The 24,473-nt window shown below is 44.1% G+C and overlaps 1 protein-coding gene across 2 annotated transcripts; it reads right to left on the reverse strand.

The window, feature by feature from the left end:
- Window positions 1–4,570: 4,570 nt before the first annotated feature.
- Window positions 4,571–23,077, reverse strand: LOC125642388 (ras-related GTP-binding protein A). 2 transcript variants are annotated; one of them, XM_075132381.1, is made up of 10 exons: window positions 22,730–23,077; window positions 21,827–21,860; window positions 19,168–19,267; window positions 18,058–18,124; window positions 16,954–17,176; window positions 13,266–13,361; window positions 11,343–11,465; window positions 10,033–10,124; window positions 8,725–8,840; window positions 4,571–6,520 (listed from the first exon to the last, which is right to left on the reverse strand). In XM_075132381.1, the coding sequence occupies exons 2-10, from the start codon at window positions 21,851–21,853 to the stop codon at window positions 6,507–6,509; spliced, it is 858 nt and encodes a 285-aa protein (XP_074988482.1). In that variant the 5' UTR covers window positions 21,854–21,860; window positions 22,730–23,077; the 3' UTR covers window positions 4,571–6,506. The 2 variants fall into 2 exon arrangements, with proteins under 2 accessions (XP_074988482.1, XP_048719614.1); XM_048863657.2 differs by lacking the exon at window positions 4,571–6,520 and adding an exon at window positions 6,763–7,313 and having other exon boundaries at window positions 22,730–23,074.
- Between the last annotated feature and the right edge of the window lie 1,396 nt (window positions 23,078–24,473).

Here is a 24,473-nt window from a genome sequence, read left to right on the forward strand (position 1 = left end):
GGATTTAAAATCCTGTTTGAGGCAGATCAGGCTCTCATGATCCTAGGTACTGCTAACAGCTGAACCCGTTAACTTTGAATGGCAACCACTGACTGAGCCAGGTTAACCTGCTTTCCAAAGCAATACCAGGAGAATTTTATGCAATGTTATTTGTGACACACCAGATACGCATGTGCTTATGAGATGAACATAGATCTCTGCTCAGATACCTCAGTGATAAAGGTGGTATAACTACTTAGAGTGCAGATAGTAGGATCAGAGCCATTGTATCAGGGTGACAAGCACTTCAGAAAATCCAGCTTGTGCATCAAGAAGTTCTAGCTGTGTGGAAAACATCCAAATAGTGATGTATGTGTTATTCTGGTTCAGCAAACTAGGACCACGCTTGTTAAAAACTGTCTAAAGTTCTGTTTACAGACAGAGGGGGAAGGTCCTATGGGCAAACCTTTGGGCTTGTGTAGGGAAGTCACCAAATAAAGCATCATTGACCTTAGTGTCAAGTGTGAATCTCAACCCGGAGTTGCATCATAGCCTAGCACCTTCTGTTAACGGTTGGAAAGGTTCAGTTTTCCTGAATGCCATCTTCCTTTGCTAGTCAGCAACATAAGAACAGCCATACTGGGTCAGACCAATGGTCCATCTAGCCCAGTATCCTGTTTTCTGACTGTAGCCACTGCCAGGTGCCCCAGAGCAAATGAACAGAACAGGTAATCATCAAGCAATCCTTACCCTGTTGCCCATTCCCAGCTTCTGGCAACAGAGGCTAGGGACACTTCAGAGCATAGTTTTACATTCCTGCCAATCCTGACTAACAGCCATTGATGGAACTAGCAACACCAAACTGGGTTGAGCTTGATTTTTTTTTTTTTGGTCCCAGAGCAGAGCCATCTATTCTCCAATTCCCATCTCTGCAGAGCATATATCATTTTGCACTGACACCTCAATACTCCACTCTGCCCATCTGCCTTGGCAGTATAAAGGTGGTGTCAGCATGGTTGCTTCCTAATGTGGTTTTTTTTTATTAATAACTAGATGAGCCTTTCCTAAATCATTTTTTGCCCCCAAAATTGTATCTTGGCAATTGAATACCAGCATGACAAGTACCTCAGTATTGCTTATTAAGTAGAAAAGCTTTATTAAGTAGAAGAGCATATGTCCCCTCCTTCCCAGCCCACACCCGTACTACCACCCTGCCTCTTGGCAAAGTTCCTGTAGCCTTTTAGAAAGATGTATTTTCCCAAATAAGTTTGTTCAAATGCCACATATGGCGGCAACACAAACCCAAAAGAAAGATTCATAGTTACAGCTAAGCCTCTCCTTCAGGGGCCATCTCAACCCACTTCCCTCACTCTATTTTATGCCAAACCCAACAACACTTTGCGATCCTCCTGCAAAAGGACAGAGGAGGGCATAGTGGTTCACAGAAATTCATTCACACTCACAAAACTGCTGGGAGAGAGCTGTCCTTATTTGATGTTACAGATGGGGAAACTGAGGCATGAAGAGACAATGTGACCTGCCCAAGGTCACACAGAGAGGCAGTGTCAGAACTGGGAATGGAACTCAGGTCTCCCAATTCCTAAACCAAAATGTCCAACTTTTACAACTGTGCTCCACTGGACGACTCCTTTCCACAGCTCGGATCGCACACTACTGTTGGGGAAAAGAGTGCATTGTTATATGAGGTAGTAACACTGGGAGGGTATTAAACGAGCTCAATCTGAAAAGACCATGAAGGCATCACTGTGACCCTCTGCAATACACAGGCCAGAGAATTCCCCCTTATATTTGCTGCAGTGGAGAGAATTATTCCTCTTTGCTGTGTAAGTGAATACAATCAAGTCACCCCGCAATGGGAGCACCTGCTAATGGCCGCTCCTGTGGCATAGAGCTTCAGACTTAATAGGGCCAAACCTCCCTCATTACCTGCAGCCCTCACTGATCCAATCCCCCCAAGTCAAGTTAGTTCTAACCTCATGTCCATTTGCTATGCCTTCAGCTTCAACATCAACCACAGATCTGATCATCACTGAACATACAGCAAAGGACAACTCAGCAAGCCACCACACAGGATTGCAAAAGGAGACCAGGCAATGACCAGGATGGGGGGAGGATCGGCACATTAGCCATAAATTACTCTCCCCCACCCCCAAACCTGTGGATTGAAGTTGTGATTTGGCCATCACTTTTGGCCACTTGAATCTCAGTTTATAGTACAGCCACTCAGCCCCTCCAACTGGATCATTCTGCAGGTCAGAGACCCTTGTAGCCCAGCCAAATGCAGTACATTGCTAATAACTCTTGGTGTGCTGAGCAAGTACGCAAGTCATAAAATCAGCACAAATACAGCCTTCCTGATAACACTGCTTACATGCAACCCTTCAGTTCTGTTGGAGACAGCACCCCACTATTTGCATCACCATCCCAGGTACAAAAGTCACGGCCATACGTTCACTAGGATTCCCCACCTCCTGCCCCATTTTACTGAAAGCCTCTTAGTTTGCTATGGGGTTGTTCCCTACATGGAAATCCTGATTTGACTTTCAAGGAGGTTGTAAATTTCCTCCTTACACTAATTATACAAGATCTTTCAAACAAATGTGCTTCACAAACTTCATACACAGACAAATGCAGGCACCTCTGGGATAGAGCGCAGTAATCCATCAACACAGAGCACACTGTACAACAGAGGGACATGGGAGGAATTTGGGGCAAGGATACCGCAGGAAACTTCAGTTAAATAGATGAGTCCTCAGTTAAAGTCACAAACCACATACAACATGGAACTCCAGGAAGGACAAGGGCTGAATCAATGCTGCTGATAATGATAACATTGTTCTTTACATAGAGTACTTGCAGGTTCTTTGAGTCCTAAAACTTTTTACATCAAACATCTATTAGTTCATTTGCCCTTCTGTGGCACCACTGAATAGTAGCTTGTTCTTTTCTATACACCCAGAGTGTACTGCATGTAATGCCCTGCAGTAAGATGTCTAGCCAGGTACTAGTTTAGGCCTAACAGTTGCTAGTGAAAGTCTGAATGTGGTTTATTGCTACGATAGTGACCATTTGATAGTTCAGCAGAGAGCGTGTCCTGGGCCAGTAAGTCTTTGGATGGCCCACATCCACACATCCAGAATCATCAGCAAACTCGATGCCAGTTCTAATGGCACAGTGAGAGGCCAACCCATACAGGACTTGCCAATCTCCACGTACACTCAGTGGGGAAGAGGAGGAGATGACAACTTTTCAACAAGACTTTGGCAAGGGTGCCTTGAATCAGAAACAAGGCACTATCACCCAACCAGAGATGCTGCTTTCAGTGTTTTGTACTTCTGATCATCAGAGGAGGCAGGGAACAAAAACCAAGCGAGAATTTTAAGCACCTTACCCACGAATGGGAAAAAAAGTTGCAAACTGTGTTTGCCGCATTTCAAGGACAATGCCCAGCCTTTGACATCCATTAAATGCCCAGAGCCTCATGCCATACAAGGATAAGGGGCTGCAGGAACAGCTTTATAAAATAAAAGGGGTTCTCCGAGAATCACCATAGACACCTTCATGATCATCACATCAGTTGATCTTGCAAAATTCTGATAGGAAGTAAAGATTAATTTTTATAAGCCACATTTAAAGAAGGGTAAGAGTTCTACTTTGGATAATACGTCTTTTCCTCTATGCTGTAGCCTAATTCAGACAGCAGGGGGAAGCAAGTGGCTACAGTACAAACACAAAAAGAGTGGCAGCACTAAGAATTGTACCAAAAGACTATTATAACCTGTACTTTTAAATTTAGAAGGGAACAGCTGAGCCTACAACACCTGCCCCAGCCTCAGCCCTGGCAAAACTATGTAGATTAAAGACAGGTTGCACAGGAGCAAGAGAGATGAGATGAGACCGTGGGAAGAAAGGGTCAGGAGGAGGAGCAGCTTAGAAGGAAAAAGTTATTAGCTACCCAGGTACACTGGGGTTTTACAGTAAGGATTAAGAGTGTTTTTATATAGCCGGTATCTGAGTGGTTAACCCAATGTAGCATGGTATTCATCTTTAACCTGTTCCCTTAGCATGCAGGCAACACAGAGTAATGTTAAATCCTGCATCTACCTGAGACACACAAAAGGCAGCAGAGAGCCCTGTAAAATTTAGTTCCTGCAACATATGAGTTGCATTTACATCTTTCACCAAGACTTCTGTTCCACTCACGAGGTTGAGCCAGGCTAGCCAGAGGTACTGAAATGGTGATTTAAATGCTGTTAGAACAACTCTGTGTGAGGAGCCGATCCAGGTCTGTGAAACACTGCTTCTGTAATAGCTGCTGTTTCGGAATTTCAGCCATCGTGTTGCAGGGCCTCACAGATGGCAAAGCTAAACACTGCCCCCTGCCAGCAGCACTTCTACCTCTGACTATAAGGGTGCCAACAGATTTTAAACTAATGGTTGCTATTGGACTAAATGCAGAAATAAATACCATCCAATGTACTGACAGATAGGTAGAGTAATCCAGTAGCAATTCAGCCTTTGGAGCAGCTGGGGGATGACAACATTCAGAAAAGTAAGGAAAAACCACCAGTTTAGTCCACTTTCACCACAGTTTAGTGTGTAACTTGCACCTGTTAAACTGACATAAAAGCCCTTCCAGCTGAAGGATCCATGTCCAGATGCTGCTGCTTTGGCATACCAGTACGAAAAGTGCATGTGTCAGCCACAGGACAGCAGCCAGGGGCCTGCTTGAAAGGACCCTTACTAAGCACAAATACACCTCAGATGACTTACAGTGCCCCAGCTAACACCACTGTGGGTTTCTATCATAACACTTGCCCTGAGAAGTTTACAGAAGGCAAAGCTGAGCATTAGGCTTCACTTCAGGCTCACATTGATCTGTACAGTAAACAGGTATGTGGAATGAGGAAGAGGACCCTTCCAGGGCAGATAACATTTTCAATATTGTTCCGCTTTCGCATGCTAGCCACAGCCACATTAAACTTTCCTGCGAGGGAATCAGAGATAAACAGTTTTCAAACTCATCAGAGCTACTTTTCCATTTTTTTAGCATTCATTTTAGTAATCATGGGAAAGTAACTGTGGGGCTTTCTATTCCCGCAGCCAACTCATCATATTTCATCCTCAGAGGTCCAGCATTCAAACATTTCCCCAACACACAACTCCAACCTGCTCTAACCAGAAGAGAGTACTGTTTAGCTGCGTCAGGGGATGGTGAGATTAAATCTAAGGCAAAACGACAGAGGTCTCAGCCTTCAGAGGAGAATGTTCAGAATTTGTACCTACAGGCCATTTTCTGCTTCCTCAGCAATGTTTGAAGTTTGCAGGAGGAAGGCTCTCAAGTACAGGCTCAGAACCCTTCTTGCTAATTGTTTGGAGGTTTCATGAGTTGAAGTTCCCTGAACTCAGCCAGCATGTTAGCATAGCAGATAAGGACTGAGTCCACCTGCTTTGTCAGAAGAGCACTGAGGATAGTTCTTGGGTGGAAAAAAAGAAAAGCAGGAAGAACTCCACTGATTGAACTTAGAACAGAGATAGTAGTCAATAAAATGGAAAAAGGCGTGGCAATTTCACTGCTTGCTACTAAAAGTAGGGACCAGATTAAGCTGCTAGTGGCTGGTATATCCCACACCAACACTTCACATTCCACGTTCTGCCTCTGTCCTCCATATCCTTCTTCCTGGAAGCACTACATACAACTAAAGCTTCTTGTACTTTTAGAGTCCAGTCATAAGTCTCCCAGGTACTCAAATGTCTGACTCTTCAATATACACATGGACAATAGAGAATTCCACTCTTGCTGGGATGCTGGCTTGACAGCTATTTGATTGAAGATCGTGCTAGTCATACAGAATCTTTATGTAAACATGCCTGTTGAGTAGGCTGTTTGGGGCACTAGTATAAAATAATGCAAAGATTTAGAGATGATAAACATTTGGGGGCATCTTATTAGCTTGTGTCAAGCTAAGATATGCACTTCACATTTCAGTGCTCACATCATGAAAAACTTACCGTTTACTAGCTTGACTTTGAGGCAACATGATAGAGTGAGGGATTATATAAGACAAGTGCCACACCTGTTTTAGATTCAATATGTCCTCTTTTTCCTAGAGTAACATCACTGTGTATGCAGAAATAATTGCTCAAAGGAACATCAGCTCATTCAACAACTCTTAGAGGTTATAGGTTTTCCTAATTGACAGTGCTTTAGTTTTCCTGCGTTTAATGGAGAATCAAGCACAAGTCCAGTAAAACAAATTAGACCATAATGTAGAGTCACATTGGTGTCTAATATTGTCAGACTGCCTTTTTGAGATCACAGATGACCGACTGCAACATTTTCAGCAGGGCAATGAGATCTGTTATCTCATCTGACTTCTGTACACTTGTCCCTTGCCCTTCTCAGCATCTCTCTGCTCAGGAGGAAGAAAACCTGAATGCAAGGACTACTATCTTGTTAAGTGGGAGTATTACTTTCAGCTCCTTTCATATAACAAGGATGATCTTCATTCTGGCATGCCTAAAATCATAGCAAAACAAAACAAACAAAAAGATTAAGATGACGAATAAATGGTCATTCTGACTATGACTCTTCTGGATTAAATGAATTTTGACACAGTAGAAACTCTCTCTCAAATGAGGATCTGGTTAAAAAAGGCCCAGGTAATAAGAAAGGAGAAATGCAGCTATGTACCTGTTTGCCTGTCCAATGGCAAAGCTTCAAAACAACATTTTAAAAGGAAAAATAATCACTTCCAGAGCTCTGGGAATCAAAGTCCCTGGTAGCAAAAATTTATTTTCATGACTGAAGACAAGGAGAAATTTATAAATGTATCCTAGCAACTTGCTGATAAAATAGTAATATTCCATCCTTGTGATTTATATGATCACCTGGAATACAGGAAAACATCCATAAAGGCTTCAGTGTGCGTGACTATGGCAACTAGGCTTATCAGGCCAAGTGCAAATCACCTGCCCTTGCATCTTCCCCAACCCCTAGTGTGCCAGGAAGTCTCTCTTAAAGTTCCACTGTGTATCCAGACATCATCCAAATGACTAGTGTCCAATGTTAAAAGGAGAAAAAAATAAAGAAGATTGCGGTGGTAAGCAGCACACTCATTTCAAAGCCCACAAGACACCCACATTGTTAGATTCTCCTAAAAAAACTGCAGTTCCAACTTTTCTCCCCCAAAGACCATGTGGCTTGGCCAGTGTTCAGCGCATGAGCAGACTGTGCTTTGGTCCATCCACTCTCTCCAGCTTCTCAAAGTGTTTCCTAGCGTTGCGGATGTTGATCAGTGTAGCTGCAGAAGCTAGTGGGAAGAAGGGGCAAGAGAGGAAAAACCAGAAAGGATGTGAGTAATTAGCTCACCAGGAGTTAAAAGCTGCCTGGAAAAGTTAGCTAGGAAGGCTCCCTGTAGTGTAAAACGCAGGAGTTTTGGTTCACAGCAGCAGGACTGAAGCCACAAAGCTCTGTGTGGTTTTGGTTCATGTTTCCCCTAAAGCTCCATAGCTACAGGTTTCACCAGGAGTGAAACAAACAAGGCAAGTTGCCACCTTGTTTAGCACTGAAAAGGGAATATTTTACATTGACCAATGTCAGATTTCACTGATAAAACTCTCGAGAGGAAAACTAACATACGGAAACAGGACCTCTCTTCCTAAAGGGTCTAGTGCTTATGAAAAAGTACCACTACTCTAAAAAGTGAGTTCTACCAGGTCTGTTTTGCTACTCCCAGGCCACTGAGGATGTAATATAAGGGGCAGAGCAGGCAAGATTGGGTTGCTCTGCTGGATGATCCCTGAGTGGTGCTGTCTGAGACCCAAAGGGAGCACCTAGTGAAGGTATACTGTATTGATGCAAGGTTTGTTAACAGGAATTGTGATTATGGAAGGAAGGTCCTTTAGCTTTTTCTTAGCTTCCCATTTGTGAGCTTCCAAAGGATAATATCACAGCTGGTAGCAAGCCCCCAGTCTGGTAGGATTAAATGCATGGGGCTAACCAAATACAGTAAAGTAGTTTTTAAAAGGTATTTTCTGCTCTCAGGGAATCACAGCACTAGGCCCATGTGCCGTATGGCTATCTCACTTAAAATCCTCAAATAGCGTAATACAAAAAGCAGTTTCATAGTGCGCAATAGGAAAACATGTTACCAAAGAACATACAAGGGCCTGCACCCTTTGGCTGTAAGCAATGGTAATTTTATCTATCAATTTCTTCTTGAGTTAAAAAGGAAAATGCATCCATAATTGGATCTAACTAACAAAGCACAACAATTCACCTAGAAAATGCCCACATTCAAGTTTAGGCCTAAAACTCACAGCCCAGCTGCCAGATTAGATCTGGCAAAGAATATTTACTGTGCGCAGCTTTACTAGAATAGACATGTTAACCGACATTGCCTGAATAAACTCCCACCTGTATTAATCACCATGCTGAGAAACAGCAGAGAAGAACTTGATTTGCAAAGTCTGGTGCTGTTTGCACTGCATGATCAAGCCATCTTTTAACCAATGTTCCCAAACCATGGTGAAGCACACTTAACATGTGTAAGTCCTATCCACAATTCCAGAATTAAACTGTTTTAACTGTCTTAGGGGCTTCACTGATTGTACAGTGTAGGTGGGTACTCATTTATGGTATCAAGAGCCAAATGTAAGTTTAACTAGCTCTTGGTCCCTGTAAAAGCGACACAATAGATGCCTATGCTCTATTAAACTTACGTATGGAAGGATCAGACATGACCACCATCACATATGTATTCGATGTGAAGATGTCAATGAAAGCAGCAAAGTTAGAGTTCCTGACTTCCATGCTCTGGAAAGAAGCAGCCAGCTTACTGTGAGGAGGAAAGAAAAGAGAGTTAACTCCTGTTATGTGACCATTTCAAAAGCAATCACTGTATTTACAAAGCACCTCATACCTAGAGATCACTTTAGTCACATCATGTATTCATAACTGCACAGCTTTCTTTGTAAAATAAGAACTGAGCCAGTAGGTGACACTAGGTTTTTGTTTTTGACAGATACAAAATCTGTGGCTATATTTTTTATTTACTTCATGGTTACAAAACTTGAACACAATTTAAGCAAGGCTCTCTGTTCAGTACTGACTAGCCATGGTGGGTTAGTGTTCTCTTTTTACACTTAATAAAAAACAGCTTTTGCACTGCACAATAGTGACCGACACCTGTTTGAGTTTGCTACACCCCCAACAGTAAGTGTCTCCTGACCAGTGCATGCTGGAACCATTCAGCACAGACTCAAAGTCAACAATAGCAGAATGACTCTGTGGACCAGCAAGAGAAGAGAGTAGTAAACTGAAGACTCTGGAAACAGCCTACTAAAGCACGCATGTAGCTATTCAGCTGCTCCTACCCTATTAGTGTTCTAAATCTTTTCAAGTATTAGGGATGGAAGGGCAAAAGTGGATCAATTTTGGGAAAAAAAAAAACAAAAACCTATTTCAAAGTTTAACTTTGTCTTAAGTCTTCTGCTTTCCTTTTGTGACTGTTGCTAAATTTGTTTGAGCAAGTGCTTCCTCTCTCAAACCAGCTTTTTGGTTCTTGCGCCCATAACTAAGTGCTTTTCTTAGATTTGCAGTGCCTCTAAGTATCATCAGTAACTGTCATTAGGTCACAAGCTCAGTACTATAACTTCTCTGCAGAACCCAGAAGAAAAAAGGATGGGAGCAAAACTGTTTCAGAACCTCTTTCAATGAACACCCCACTCACCCCCGCCCCAAAAAGATGAAAGGCATGAAAAACTGAGTCACGATTAAACAGGATACATTCTAATACCTTTCTGAATAAGAACTTCTCTAGTGGCCTATTATCCATAGAACCATAACTCAATTCAAGGCCAGGATGTGCTACAGAGAATTTACAAGGTGTGTCTGGTTGACACAGTTATCATTTATGCCTAGCCAGGGTAGATGGACATCAACACAGCCAAGTCAGGCTGATGGCACTCAACCAGAGTCTAAAGATTTCCAGTTCTTAGTAACGCAAATACACAGATAATTCATCTCACCTGCAGCTCAGCTTGAACTGTTTAATAATATTGCTGATTTTCTCAAATCTGTGGATATCGCGCTGTTCTTTGCACTGATAATGGGAAATAACCTGCAAGGAAAAATCACTAACTCAGCAATCAAAGCAGAAGTTCCCATCCACCAGCACATCTCCTAATGAGTCCTGAGGATCTCCTCTTCCTTGCCCTGCAATTGCCCATGCTTCATCTTGCCCCCACACTGAGACAAGAACAAGCAGAATGTCTTTTAGAAAGCTGTCAAGAATGCACTAAATAGTTTTAAATTTAATTTTTAAAAAAATCTGATTGCATATTCAAACAAACGTGCAAGTATCTGGACCCAGCAAATCCTCACACTGCATGCATGTCCAGTACGATTACCAAATACGCATAATGATGTTTTTCAACAGAGTTTCTTCAACTGTGTCAAACAGATTTCTCCTCGAGGAGGACTAAGTCCATGGCGAAGTTACAAAGATATGAGAGTGCAGAAAAATCCAGAAATTTATATTTTTTGTAAAACAGTCACTTTTAAGCTGTGAGCATGAGAAGCTTCTGTCCCAAAAATAGCTGTTTTCAAGAGTTATGTGAAAATAGGGGTTTATTACAATGCTGTCAATCACGTTGATCATTAATGTCATACTAATTTACAAAACCCCTCAGAAACTAGTAGAGCATATTGGAAGATGGCAATTTCAAGAAAGATGTGGTTCCCTAAATTTTCCATTAAAAAAACAAAACCAAAAATTTTGTTTGTTTAAGTGGAAAGTTCCAAACAAAATAACTTTCTACAAAAGTTTTCATTTAGAAAGCACGACATTGTGTCAGGAAGAAAGTTTTGAGGAAAGTTTTCAACCAGCTCTCAGGATTAGGTTTATATTGGATCAGGTACTCAGCAACAGAGGGACCCTGAACGGTTAAAGTACCACCTGGGAGGAAGTGAAAATCTGCACCATAACTCTCCACGTGGACACATTTATTCCACACTGAGTGTGCCTTTGTTTAGTTTGGCTTAATCCACGTAAATAGCTCTTGTGCATTAAATTCACATCCTACCTTATTTCAGAATAGCTTCCCTGCCTAGGCAAGCCCTTACTCCCTCTGTCATAAAGGCACTGAATGAAAAGTTCTGCAACCTGGAACTTCCACCTAGCATGTGTTATGGTCATCAACCCCACCTGAGTCCTTTGCACTCTACAGTGCTTTTCATACAAGGACCCTATGCATTTTATAATCATGAATCTGCCTCCTTAAGGGACAGGGCCAAGGAGCAAATGGACACAGCAAAGAGCAGGGACGGCAGTTCTCACCAGGAAAGTGGCTCTCTCAAACAAAAGAACTTCATCTGCTTCTATAATCTGAGCAAAGTTCCTCAGGTTCATTTCTAGTTGCTGGACATTAGGAATCAGCTGATAGACTATACTGGACCAAGCCTGTCAGAAGACAAAAAGTACAGTGAGTGCTATGAGGATTGCATAAGGGTGTCCCCATCCTCCCTCTCTTGTTATGCAAAGTGCTTGTAAGAGTCAGCGAATTCAGGCTACAGTCAATGATAGCAGAGACAGGAGTTATGCAAGCTTCTCCCATCTCTCTGTGCCCACACACTTCAATTATGGTTATGGCCCCCACTGGTGTTCCAGTCCCACACTTTTTCTTGATCAATCTACCAGCCACGTCAAATTGTGATACATGCAAAAATCTTGCAGGGACTAGTCTGATACCATCTATTTGCCAGGTGATGTCTGGGCTGAATTTGAACCCATGTTTCCAGAGGAGAAGCATTTGTTTACTGCTCCCAGCTAATGCCTCACAGGTTTCTGTTTTCTTGCTTGGAAATAAGCAGATCTCTGCTGTGTACCCATAGAAGTAACAGCAGAAGGCTCTGAACCACTGCATTAACTCAGGGACCGATCCCCAGAGATGACAAGCGCTCAATTACAGTTGGCTCCAGTGGAGTTACAGGTGCTCAGCACATCTCAGGATCAGGCCCTCAGTCTGTAAGGGCTTCACCTCACTGCCTATGCCAAGCATAGTACACAGACAGTGATTTGCTTGTCTATTAGAATTCCAACATACAAGCAAATTGGGCAAAACCAAAGCTTTTTTATATTTAATTGGCATTTCTCTGGTGCTCAAGGGAACAGTTGAGGTTTCACCTTGTCTGAAGGCAGAAGGTCCAAAATATTCATTTTCAATACAGAGCTCTTATGGGACTGTACCTAGAATGATGCAGTTCAGCCTCTGGGCACTTCAATATGAAGCATAAACAAGAGCATCCACAATGACTGACCGGCTGGCTGCAGGGATCCATTTAAGAAGAAAGGTTAGCCAATCTGTATCTAGTTGGCTCTCAAAAGGGAAATGTGCTAAATGCCTACAGTATGGGACCAGTGTACACACTAAAGAGACAGAAAAACTAATTTCAGGAGGGTGCAGCCTGGATCAGCTTCATTCAGGCTGATCCCACATACTGTAGGCTGGGGCATTCTTTGTACTCATGGATAGATTTTAGAAGGTGCCCAGCTTCACCTCCCACTGAAGTCAAAGGGACTGCCAGAAGATCAACTCCTATGAACGTCAGTCTATCAAGAAGGCTAATGGGCTCTCACTACCTTTGCCCATTGAGATGGTTGTGGCACATTTGTAGAACCATAATTTTCTCTCAATCTGATCCATGTAACATCCATGACCCCAATATCTGGAGGGAGATCTTAATAGGTAACTGAGAAGCATGAAGGTAAGGAAAGTTTAGGCTAGATATCAAGATAAGCTTCCAGACTATGAAGTAGTCTCCCAGGCAGTTGTGTGGAAGCCCAAACACTTGAGTCATTGACTACTTGACAATGTCCTAGAAAATAGAACATGGAAACAATTCTGCACTGGCTGAACACATTATTGTGTTAAGTGGGGTGGAGGGTCCTTCTAAATGAATTGGGCAGAGAGTATGTGGGCTGTATTAACAGGAAGATACAGGACTATGAACCATAATACTGATGGGAGAAAGGAAAGGTGGATTTATTTTATGAAGCCAGCAATTTAACTGCGATCAGCCCTACCACTTGAACAGCCAGAATGGAACCACTTGTTTCAGAAAACATTTAGAAGTTAAAGGGTTAGGGGAGTCCAGTCAAGCTATGGAACTCTGCAGCAACTGACAATGCAGCTTACACAACAGTAGAGCAGGAGGAAGATGAAGGGAAATCCCACCCATGAAGAGAAGCAGCCATTCAAACCTTATAAAGTGTTTCATCCCAGATGGACGTTCTAAAGCATGCACACTCCAGGGGGCGGGACAGTCGCCTCAGGTCTTCCTCCCTCTCTTTAAAAATCTGGAAGACAGAAGTTTGATATTTTTAGATCAGTGATACTCAGACCTCAGTGGTTCAGGAGCCAAATCAGCAATTAACATTACCCAAAAGAGCAACAGTAGTGTTAATTCATGGTTTCATTTACTATTTTTATATACATAATTTTTTTCTTGATTATTTTGACTAAGTATTATTTTATCAACAATTGGTTAATAACATAGTGAAAGAATCCTGATTGGTTAATAGCTTACATTGGTTAATAATTAATATCACACTGTGTTTTAATATTATATGCTGCAAAGAGCCACAAAAGACACATTGAAGAGCCACTTGCAGCTCCCGAGCCTCAGTCTGAGCACCACTGTCCTAGATGAACACATACATTCCTGTTTTTTGGTGAATGCTTCTGCTGTGGTTATTTTACCACATTTATAGTAAGAACTTTGCATTTCAAAACAGAACTCAAGGGCGCACAATATTTTCCAGTGCCAGAGCAGCTGAGGATGCTGCAGGCCAGAATAGAGGTGCCCTAGCAGAGCTGTCTGAGGGATCCGTGACTGGAAGAACAGGGGGCTGCAGATCAAAACTGAGTTACATCAGCAGAGCTGGGTGGGACCTCAGGACTGGAAAATTGTGCGTGCTACAGGTTAGGAACCAGGTGAATTGGCAGAGCTGCGTAGGAGAAGTGTGCACAATTGCTGCTTGTACATGCCTGGCTCCGATAATAATCATTAGTCATGTTATATTTCATGAGTTCCAAGTTTACTCATAGATAGGGCCCTACCCTACTGTGAAAAACACTGTGAAATTTAAGGTTTAAATATCTGAAACTGTGAAATTCAAGGTTTTAAAAATGCTATGACTGTGAAATTTGTGAAAATGGACCGTGAATTTGATAGAGCCCTACTCATAGACTTACAAATGTGAACAAGGACTTAATAGGCATTCAGGTTAAAAGAGAATGGGAGAAAACCCTTACAATGAAGTGTGCTGCATTAACTAAGCTGCCATGGGTTAAGTAGTCACTGCATAACCCCACTGTCCCACACCTTACTCTGCTCTTACAGGTTATGGTTTAAAAATAGCTGAGATGGGTCAAAATAAGACTTTCCAAGATATCAGAACTTAAGAAATCATTACAAAAGCAAGGTAAACAGCTAGCAGTGAGCCCCCTGGTGTGGAAAAAGTAAATTATTCATAGTAAATTCACTGGCAAAATCCAGACTGTCTGTTCCACCCACATCTATGAGGCAGGAAGCCTCAGAAGTGGACATTAGGAATGAACAGGGATAGGGAAAAAATCATTTCTATCCCAGCCCAGTGTGTTAACAACATGCTGAAGATCAACAGCATTTTGATTTCTTTGAGGTTTCTCCTCTTTTTCTCTGATATTCCAATCCACAAGAGACCCCAACCTTAAGACATTTGAGATTCGTATGCTTAAGAAGGCCCCAACCTGAAAGCTGACCCACGTCACAGGGTTTATATTCCTGATTTCCACAAGCTATTTTTAATCTGTTTTCAGGAACGTGAAAGCAGGGAACATCCAGAAACCTCCTGATCGACTACGTAACCCAATACACACAAGACATCAAGGTCCACAATTTGGCACTACTTTCAAGTCAGGTCAACAGTTAGGCCCAAGCAAACAGACAGAATCCCTGACTCAAAGGAGACTAGTAGATACCTCAAAGCAGTTCCTACTAGAGGGGCTGCAATGCTTGCAAGTTGTGTCACTGCACTATTTCAGCCGCCATGCCTTTCCTTATTTCAGAGAATGGTTAGAATTCATATGCAGTTGGTTGGTGTGGATACCGATGTTAATAATTACTGGACAGCAAACTGAAATATCAAGCATCACAGCCCTATGGAACCAGCTTTCATTTAACTTATGCAGAGTCCAGGACATTCCTGACCCCTTGCTGGGGAGGATGGAAGGTAACATTCAAACAAGCTCCAGAAGGAAAATGGTTTAAGTTACAGCCAGGTCGAGCTAGAGTGACAAAATGAGGCTCAGAACACTAGCTAGTATCTGCTGATTTGTGAGCCAATTTGTTTCATTGAAGAAGTTTGTCTACCCAGGGAAGACCAGCCTGTGGCTTCACCCACGTGGCCAACTTGCTCTTCTCTGAGCCCTTCGTTGCACATCTGGACAGAGATGTATCAAGCTGGAAGTGACGAAGAGTTCAGTGCGTTGAGTACGCTAGACCAGCGTTTCTCAAACTGGCGTCTGCCAGGGGGTCCACGGACCCTGCTGACCAACTCCTCCCCCTCCCATCCCAGTGCTTCCTGTACACCAGGGAACAACTGTTCCCGGCGTGCAGGAGGCATTGGGAGGGGAGTGGGAGGAATCATGTCCGGGGCTACTGACCCCACTGATCAACTCCTCCCCCTCCCTCCCTAAACTCCTCCTGCTCCTCCCCAGTGTGCAGGAGGTGCTGGGAGGGAGGGTGAGGAGGGGAATGGGGGCACTTGGGGGAGGTGGCAGAAAGAGGCATAGAAGAGGAGGGGCAAGGGTAGAGTGGGGGCAGGAAGAGGTGGGGTGGGGATGGGGATGGGGCCTGGGGCTGAGCTGCAGGCTTAGGGGTCAGTGGCAAAAATTTTAAACCAAAATGGGTGTCCTCAGGTTACTAAAGTTTGAGAACCGCTGCACTAGACCAAAGAAGTGATCTCCAGGTCTGAACCAGGTTGATGATCAACCGCAGAGCTAGGGGTGTGCATGTGTCATAAAGAAATGTATCTAACCCAAAAAGTTAAATTTCTCATCTAACACCAGGAGTTGGGTATAGCTTTCTCACTGAAAGATTACCATGGCCCAGATTAAAGACAGAGTGCAGCATGTAACAGCTGCCACTGAGAACAATGGGGAATCTCACTCCTGTCCTAGGAATAACAGGAGCTGCTGGGCACTTTGGAACTCCATCCTTAAGTGTCTCCGCAGGTTTTGCGCCAAGTGCTGGAAATACTTGGCTGTACTTCAGCCAGCCCATACATCTGAGCAAGAAGGCAGGTCAGACTCAATGCCAGTTCATAGTCCATGGCCCCTTTGCTTACAACTGTCAGTCTCTGTGTTGGCTAGTGCCAACTGTGATGTGGACATCTGTCCACTAGGATTGAGACTGAGACTTCCCCAATTTACAACACAGGCTAAACAGCTGACACGTGGTAACTATTTTTATTCAATACGCAGCTGAGCTGGATTTGAACCAGCAGCATAATGGTAATAGAGTTGATCACCTAAACCTTTGACGTACAACAGGGAGGTTACACCTTTTGAGTTTTTCTTTGTGCCACCTATCCCAAAAATTGGTAACGATGCTAAAACTGACACCATAAAGGAGAAGATTACAGGTAATTTGGCATGGAGAGTCTCTTCTCTGTGTAGGTCATTAGACAGGCATTATACAAAATGGGCCAGCAGTAGCATGGAGACTACAGGTTTGGAGGTTGGGAGCAACTCAACTTTTCAGAGATTTTCCCCACACACAAACCTGAAAAAAACTTTCTGGAGAAAGTGCGGGTGTGACTACATTTAAAGTGAAAGATGGAAACAACATTATGCATGCTCTCTGTTACAGAGTCCACACTGATAAGGCAATCCTTAGCTCCTTACCAGATCACGCTGGTCCTCCTGCACTAGATCCATCTTGTGCACTAGGCAGAAGATCTTGGCATCAGGAGAGTTCTGCAGGATAGCCTCCAGACACGACTGGTAGTAGTGCATGTCCTTCTCCAGCTCGCGACTCTCCACGTCGAAGACATAGATCAGGACTTCCACATTGCGGAAGATGTTGTCCCGCTGGCTGGTGAAGTAGTTCTCCATGAAGGTGTCTTGTCTGAGAAGGGGCATAGCAGCAAGGCAAAGGGACTCCAGTTAGATCAATCAGACCAGCTTCGTTTACCCATTTGTCTGCATTGCCAAGAAAGTCTATTATGTATGAGGACTGAGCTATCAATACAGCAACTGTAGAAACTGAAGTCCTCTACTTAGGCACAGAACAGGTACAGTATGGGCGGTGTAAGCTTACTCTTTCAAGTGAGCCCCATCCTTGCCCCACTTGAGTATATCAACTTTTTATAGGAAACCAAGTCCATTCAGAAGGCTGTTCAGAAGGCTCATCAGAAGGCTCATCAGAAGCCTCATCAGAAGGCTGTTCAGCCTTTATGCCTTTCCCATCTCTGCTGAGTGCCAACGAGAGGGCTTCTTCTATGGACAGCTACCCATCAGGAACCACAGTGCCACCCCCAATTCATTTAACAAAAGCTAGTGGGCCAACACTACCAGTCTGGTCCTATCTGAAGCAATGACCCCAAAACAAAAAGTACTAGAATCCATTTCCAACAACAATTCTGCAGCCCTAGAGGTAGCTCATCTATTTTGCAAGGCTCAGAGACATTGTTTTGACAGGATAAAGAAGCAGTGAGGGAAGGGAGAGGCAGTTTACTCCCCCTCCCATGGAGAGGTTACTTTGGGCTCCATGATCATCAAGTCAGCACCTTTCACCCCGCCCCCAAGTCTGAGTTTATGATGTGGTTTATTAATTATATGGTACCATCTACAGTTCTATAAGCCTTCATCAACAGTTCACTTAATACACAGAAAGCATTCCTATCCCACTTTAGCTAAAAGGACAGCCTCCTAATGTATCAGATCACCATCCTAGTTGCCACAGCCACCTCCATGGGTTTCACAAGCAAAAGAACAGACAACACCTACCCTCCACAGTCCCACAGGTTCAGCACCAGGTTTCCCAGAAATCGAACATGGGAGTGCTCCACGTCAACTGGAAAGAGACAAGAGAAGTCTAATAACTGTTCTTATGTTGTCCCTGTAAAATTGGGACATCTGGTAACCCCAGTGTGGGGCGAACACCTTAACACAGAGACCAGCACTCAGGCTCCGTAATCTGATACCACATGTACATGAAACACAGATCAACTGAAAAGGGGAACTACTGGAAAGTTACCATCCAACACAGTTGAAAACGTGATTTACGGTGACTCTTTGAAGCCCAGAGCTGTAAGTGTGGAATTCCAGCTACTCAGCTTTACTAGGTATATTCTGCCATGGATGAATATAGAATCATAGAAATGTAGGGCTGGAAGGGATCTCATGATGTCATTAAGTCCAGCCCGCTGTGCTGTGGCAGGACTAAGGAAACTTAGACCATCCCTGATAGACGTTTATCCAACATGTTTTTAAAAACTTCCAATTATGGGGTCTCCCTTGGAAACCTATTCCAGAGCTTAACTACCCTTATATTTAGAAACCTTTTCCTAATATCTGTCCTAAATCTCCCTTGCTGCAGATTAAGACCCCATGTCCTACCTTCAACGAATATGGAGTATTGCGTATTGCAGAATCATCTACGCAGAGGTCTTTCTGCTAAGACCACTGAGCCCCACTCTCTAGCAAGTTTATTACTGCCCAAAATCATTGTGTTGGCATAGAGAAGTCAGGTCTTCTCTGGAGGGTTCATCAGCAATTCTGAACACTTCTTCATGGGAAGGCAGGGTCAGTGGAAAAGCATTAGCTTCAGAACTCTATTTGCATCAACATTTAAAGTCACCTTCTGGCCCACAGCTTAAAGGAGAGGGATCAGTCCACCTCACCCACATCCAAGGTACTTTGGCTCAGATTTTCAGCCAGACCCCTCATGGAGGGGCCCAGCAGACAAAAGAGACACCCTATTACTCCATCCACAGAGGAAAGGGGAGAGTCTCAGTGGGTAACTGCCTTGCATCTCTGTGCAGATGGTCTTAAATGTTAACTCAAGTTCAAGAGCACAGGCATCAATAAGGAGTCAATAAGAGACCAAGATCTTACTTGTGGCACCAAGGCGCCGTGTGTCTCTGGCGATGTAGTTTGCAAAGATAATGGATCTCATGCTGGTCTTTCCAGACCCACTTTTACCCATCAACAGCACCTGGTAAGGAAAGAAAAGAGAGAAGAGTTCAACTACAGTGAACACTGGCTTCTCCATGGCTCTTTAATGCCTAAATACTAATGGTGTAAAGACAAAAGGTTTTAGTAGCCCCATGCACAGAGGACTTGACCTGTGCATATCGTGATTTGGACGCCTCAAAAAAGGCTAGCAAACAAAAGTCTTAAACCTGAATGACTGGAAGACGTGTTCTTAATTCCTTGATATTCATGGTCAATTAACAAGCATTACACACTATAAAACTCTCACTGTCACTTTACATGCCTTCCATTTATTCAACACACAGAAGGACCATTCCTCTTCTCCTTGGCTTTTGCTTTCTTCCTTCCCCATAGTCAGATCACTCTCAGGGAGCTGCATACCCTGTCCCTAGTATTGATTGTATAGTTTCCTAAAATCCAGAAGAAAAGTTACTGTGGTTCTTGAAGCTTATTCATTCTTCTCATCTTGACCCCCATGCCAATAAAAAACAATCACAATGCATGAATGTGTCACAGAGAAAGTCAACCTGAGATCATTTCTGCTACATACATTGAGAAGGCACTCTGCAGAGTTCACAGCTGGATTTCAGACATCCAGTGAAGAGCTACATTTATTTTTGAAGTAGTTTTTAATCTTTCACTTCCCCAGCCTCCACACATGTTCTCCAAACACACTGGCACTTAAGATGAAAGCTTGCTCTTCCTGATTCATCAGAGAACAAGGATTTGATGAGCCAAAAACATTTAATCCCAAACATTTTAAAAAAAGCACTTGACCATTCCATGTCCTCTGCCCTCCCCTCACCACTCTTCTTATGTTTTGTACAGTCCACCTCACAATACAAGAACCAGATTCTCCTCCCTGACTGTGAAATGAAATCCACATCTGGCTTTTAGATGTGAACATGCTGGAAAGCAGAAAGAAGTTTAAAAGCAGACGGACCAGTATAATTTGACTACCCAGTACTGCTACACAGGAGGCACAGATGCAATCCCAACCTCTTGCTTCCCAGGTCAGCAGGCCATGAAAGAGCAGGAGACATTGTGATTAGGTTTTTGGTTTTTTGTGGGAGAAATAATTTGAATGGCTCAGTAGCAACCCTAAATGATTTTATAGCAGCAGGGATTGGCTCACACTATCAAAAGAATCATTAGCCAAGTTCCAGTCCCAAAACAAAGTTCTGCCTTTGGAAACACCTCTGAAATCCTATTATAGACAGCAGGGTTTAAAAAAAAAAAAAGATGCAACGCTACGCTGAAGCTGTCCTACAGAACCTTTGACTGGCAATAGAGTATGAGTCAGGAAGATACCCGCTTGATTCTCAGATCCCAGAGTTCACAGATCTCAGAGCATGGTTTACAACTAGAAAACAAATTTCAGACTTAACCAATTGACATGGAATCCCACCTTGCTATTTTTAGTCACTTTTCTGAGAAGAATCACATTAATAGGCTAACTAGTTCCCTTCCAAAAGCAGCTCACCACATCATTAAGGTACAGACTAGTTGAAGTGCTCCCACAGCATAACAGAGTTCAGGATAACAGGTTTTGGTGGACTTTGCAGCAGAAGAATGGCAACATACTCTTCTTCAAAGACGCAGACAGGCCCTGTAATGTGTCTCAGACTCTTTGAAGCTAACCCCCAAGTATAGTGTTCTCTGGTGATTGCATATAAGAGGCCAAAAGAAGGAGAGATATCTGATCTTGCTTCACAACAAAATTGGTGAAGAAATGTCTGCATGAGCGTCAGCCTGTTGTAATAGTTAGACATAGCGCTATCCAATTTAAAATCAAATCTAAATTCAAAGGTGTGAGATTCCACCACCAATTCCTCTGGTGGCTTTTCAAAGGGACTAGACCCCAATATGGGGGAAGAGGAGAAATCTGATCCAAGTAAAACATACAAGAGTAGTCACATTCTTTAGTTAGCAATCTTAGGCATTTCTAATACAGTTATCACTGTAATATCTACACTCCTAATTCTGAGTAGAGGAGCTATATTTCCATCATTGGCTTCCAATCACTATTGAAGACAACCAAACTTCCCTCTCCAGATAAGATATCACTTGAACCCCTCAATGCAAATATAACCTTCCAAAGCACATTTCTCTGACAGAGATCAGGAGTGTTTCATTACATACATACATATAAACTAGAGCATAACACATTTTCTCCCCTTAACACTAAATTTTTACTTAAGTATTTGCCATGAGTGAGGTGTATTCAATTAGTGGTTACTATGGCAGGTTCCACTTTGCACAAGCCCAGCTGCTCTGATTATCAAAATATTTGAGAAATACTAATTTTCAAGTCCTATTACGTTAAGTGAAGGACACAGCAGCTATCACTACCGCAGGATGCGAAAGAGGTCTTTGAGTATTAATGGTCACTTGACAATCATGAAGATCATACCATGAGACTAGTGCAAGCTTCCACACCAGAAGGTATCTGATGAGCCCTTTGGGATCTCAAAGGTATTTTGCTAGGTTCAAAGGGAAACTTGATCAGCATTTGCCAATGTAGGTAGCAAAAACAGAGAGTGTGTAATCCAATTCTTACCTTTTTCTTCATGGCTGTGCTTGGCATCACCCACCTACAGATTTAAGACAAAGACAAGCATCCCTGTTACACTGCTGTACTTTCCTCTGCTCCAGTTAACAACTTCATCACAACCCAGATAACAGGGCGAGTTACAGAAGGCACTTTACAACTTTTGTCTCAGGCAAAAGAGCTGAAGGAATCTTTAGGAAAAACATCCTATCATAAAGAGATCCTTAAAACACCCATGCTTACACCTCTCTTAACTATGTAGTTAAATTAGACATAAGAGAAATTCAGTGTGTGGTGGAAAATGACAGGACACCCTCCACCAGCATGTCAAACTCCTAATACCCACACACTCTCTCTCTCCATTCCCCTGCAGCACTGTCAATTAGCAACACTTCTATTCCCACATTTAAATTAACCCCCACATTACTGTTCCACATAGTACCCATTCTGTAAACCCCAACAGTAAGTAGTTCCAACCAAACGCACAAATCCCCATGACCCTTCCCGTTCACCATTGGTCACTCATGTACACACTAACCACCCCAAGGCAAACTAGTCACATGCTCCCACATACCCTAATATCCCCCATTATCCTCTAACCACCCCACAAACTCTGACATTACACCCGAAACAAATTAATCTTTAGCCCTATACAAACCCCCTAGTTACACCCTACACAGTGTTCCCCGCACCCCAGGTTATTACACAGCCATTCACATACTGAGCCCTGCCCATCGCAACTCCCCCTTCATGTCAGTGATCCTGCTCTACCCCGTGCCTTTTAAACCCAGATACTCATACCCCCCTCACCCCAGCCAGCCACACTGACCCCCTCACAGTCACTGCATCCCCACAGCAACCCCAGACCCCCTCCCCCCAGACCCTGCTGCCCCGGCCCCTCGCCCCCGTTACCTCTGGCTCTGAGCGCGGCGCCGCCTGGGCCGACCCCGCGGTGGGGCGGGGGGTCCCTGCTCTGCGCCCCAGGCCGCCTCCCTGGCGAGCGGGGGCTGTGCGAACGCAGCGGGTCGGGGGGGTCTCTCCCGGCCCGCGCCCAGCGGGGGGTCCTGGGGGCAGGGCTCGGCGCGCAGAGAGAGACAATCCCCCCGCTAGGCCCCGAGGCCTCGGCCTTGCCTGAGCCAGCCGCCCGGCGGGGTCTCTCCTCCTTCGGATGCGGCCCCCGGGACACCCCCTGCGCCCCTGGCTCACGAGACTCGGGACTAGGCTGCCTCAGCCGGTCACGTGAACAGCCGCCCAGCCCTCTCCTCCCCCGCCCGTCAGGTGACTGAAGGCGGAAGGGCGAGAACTGCCGCAGGGCCGCGAAGGGTGGGTGAAGCCAGGGCGGCCATCTTGCGTAGGGGCAAATTGCCCATAAGTGAGGCACTGCTTCTGTAGCCGGCATGATCACTGGCAGCCTGGCCCGGGGGATTGGGGGGCACCACCAAGCCCGCTGTTGTCAATGGGGGTCATGGGTGCTCAGCACCTTGCAAGTCTGGGCTCAAGTGTATGACTGCAGAGAGCCTGGGGTGCATGTAGGATACAGACTTGGGCCCTGTCTGCCTGACTGGGGTACCTGTGGTGTTCTGTGTGTAGGATGCAGAGTCAAGCCCCATCTATATGACTGTGTATATGGTGCAGGATTGGGCCCCAATGTTTGATTGGGGATATCTGGGGTGTGGCATATGCAGTGGATATTGTGTCCTGAGGGATTCATGTATGGGGTGCAGCATCAGGTCACATGTATGATTAGCATGTATGGGTTGTAGCTGATGGGGTACAGGATTGGGCCCCGTGGGAATGATTGGAACATGCATGGAATAAATAGCGCATGGAGTGAAGGGTTGGGCACTGTGTGTATGATTGGTGCATGCACCTGGTGCTGTATGATCAGTTCCCAGGGGTATGATTGGTGCATTTGTGGGGGCATAGTGTGTTATGTGCAGGATCGAGTTCCATGTTCATGACTGACACCTGCTTAGGGCATAGAAGCAAGTCCCACACCTATGATTGGCACATGTACAAAGTGCAGAATTAGGCTCAGAGTGTAGGATTTGCACATATGGGACATCAGGCCTCAGGTGTAGGATCGTTGTGGGAGAGGGGAGCATTGCAGAATCAGGGCCCAAGTATACATATTAGAGATGGGCCTTAGCTGCAAAGTTTGGATCCAAATTTTCCCAAGATTTTGTTTGGATACAGGATTTGTCTCAGCCATTAAACAAACATTTCCAAACATTAGCACCATGTGGGGGTATTTGGCTCCAAGATTTTGATTTGTCCCATGATAGAGACTGGACCAGTCCGGTTGCAAAATTTGGATCCAAGTTTATGGGTGTCTCACTCCAGGACTTTAGTTCACACCCAACCTGGGAGCATACTGATTATTCCATCCAATACCACAGATAATGCAATGTAACCTATGGCTGGGGTGAATACAGGCCTATGTAGAACCATGCTTGTTATAATCCCATATGTGCATGTCTAGATGGTGTGCATTAGGGCAAGTCAAACTGGTTAGACATGGTTTGTGCATGCACACTGCAGGAATGTTGCAGGTTTGCATTTACCAAAAACTCAGTATTATTCAAGAGGCATCTATTTTCCCCATCTGATCACTTTTCCTCAGTTTAGATACAGAGGACAATTTTACCTGGGATGA

Source organism: Caretta caretta, chromosome 9, assembly GCF_965140235.1.
Source record: "Caretta caretta isolate rCarCar2 chromosome 9, rCarCar1.hap1, whole genome shotgun sequence".
NCBI lineage: Eukaryota > Metazoa > Chordata > Testudines > Cheloniidae > Caretta > Caretta caretta.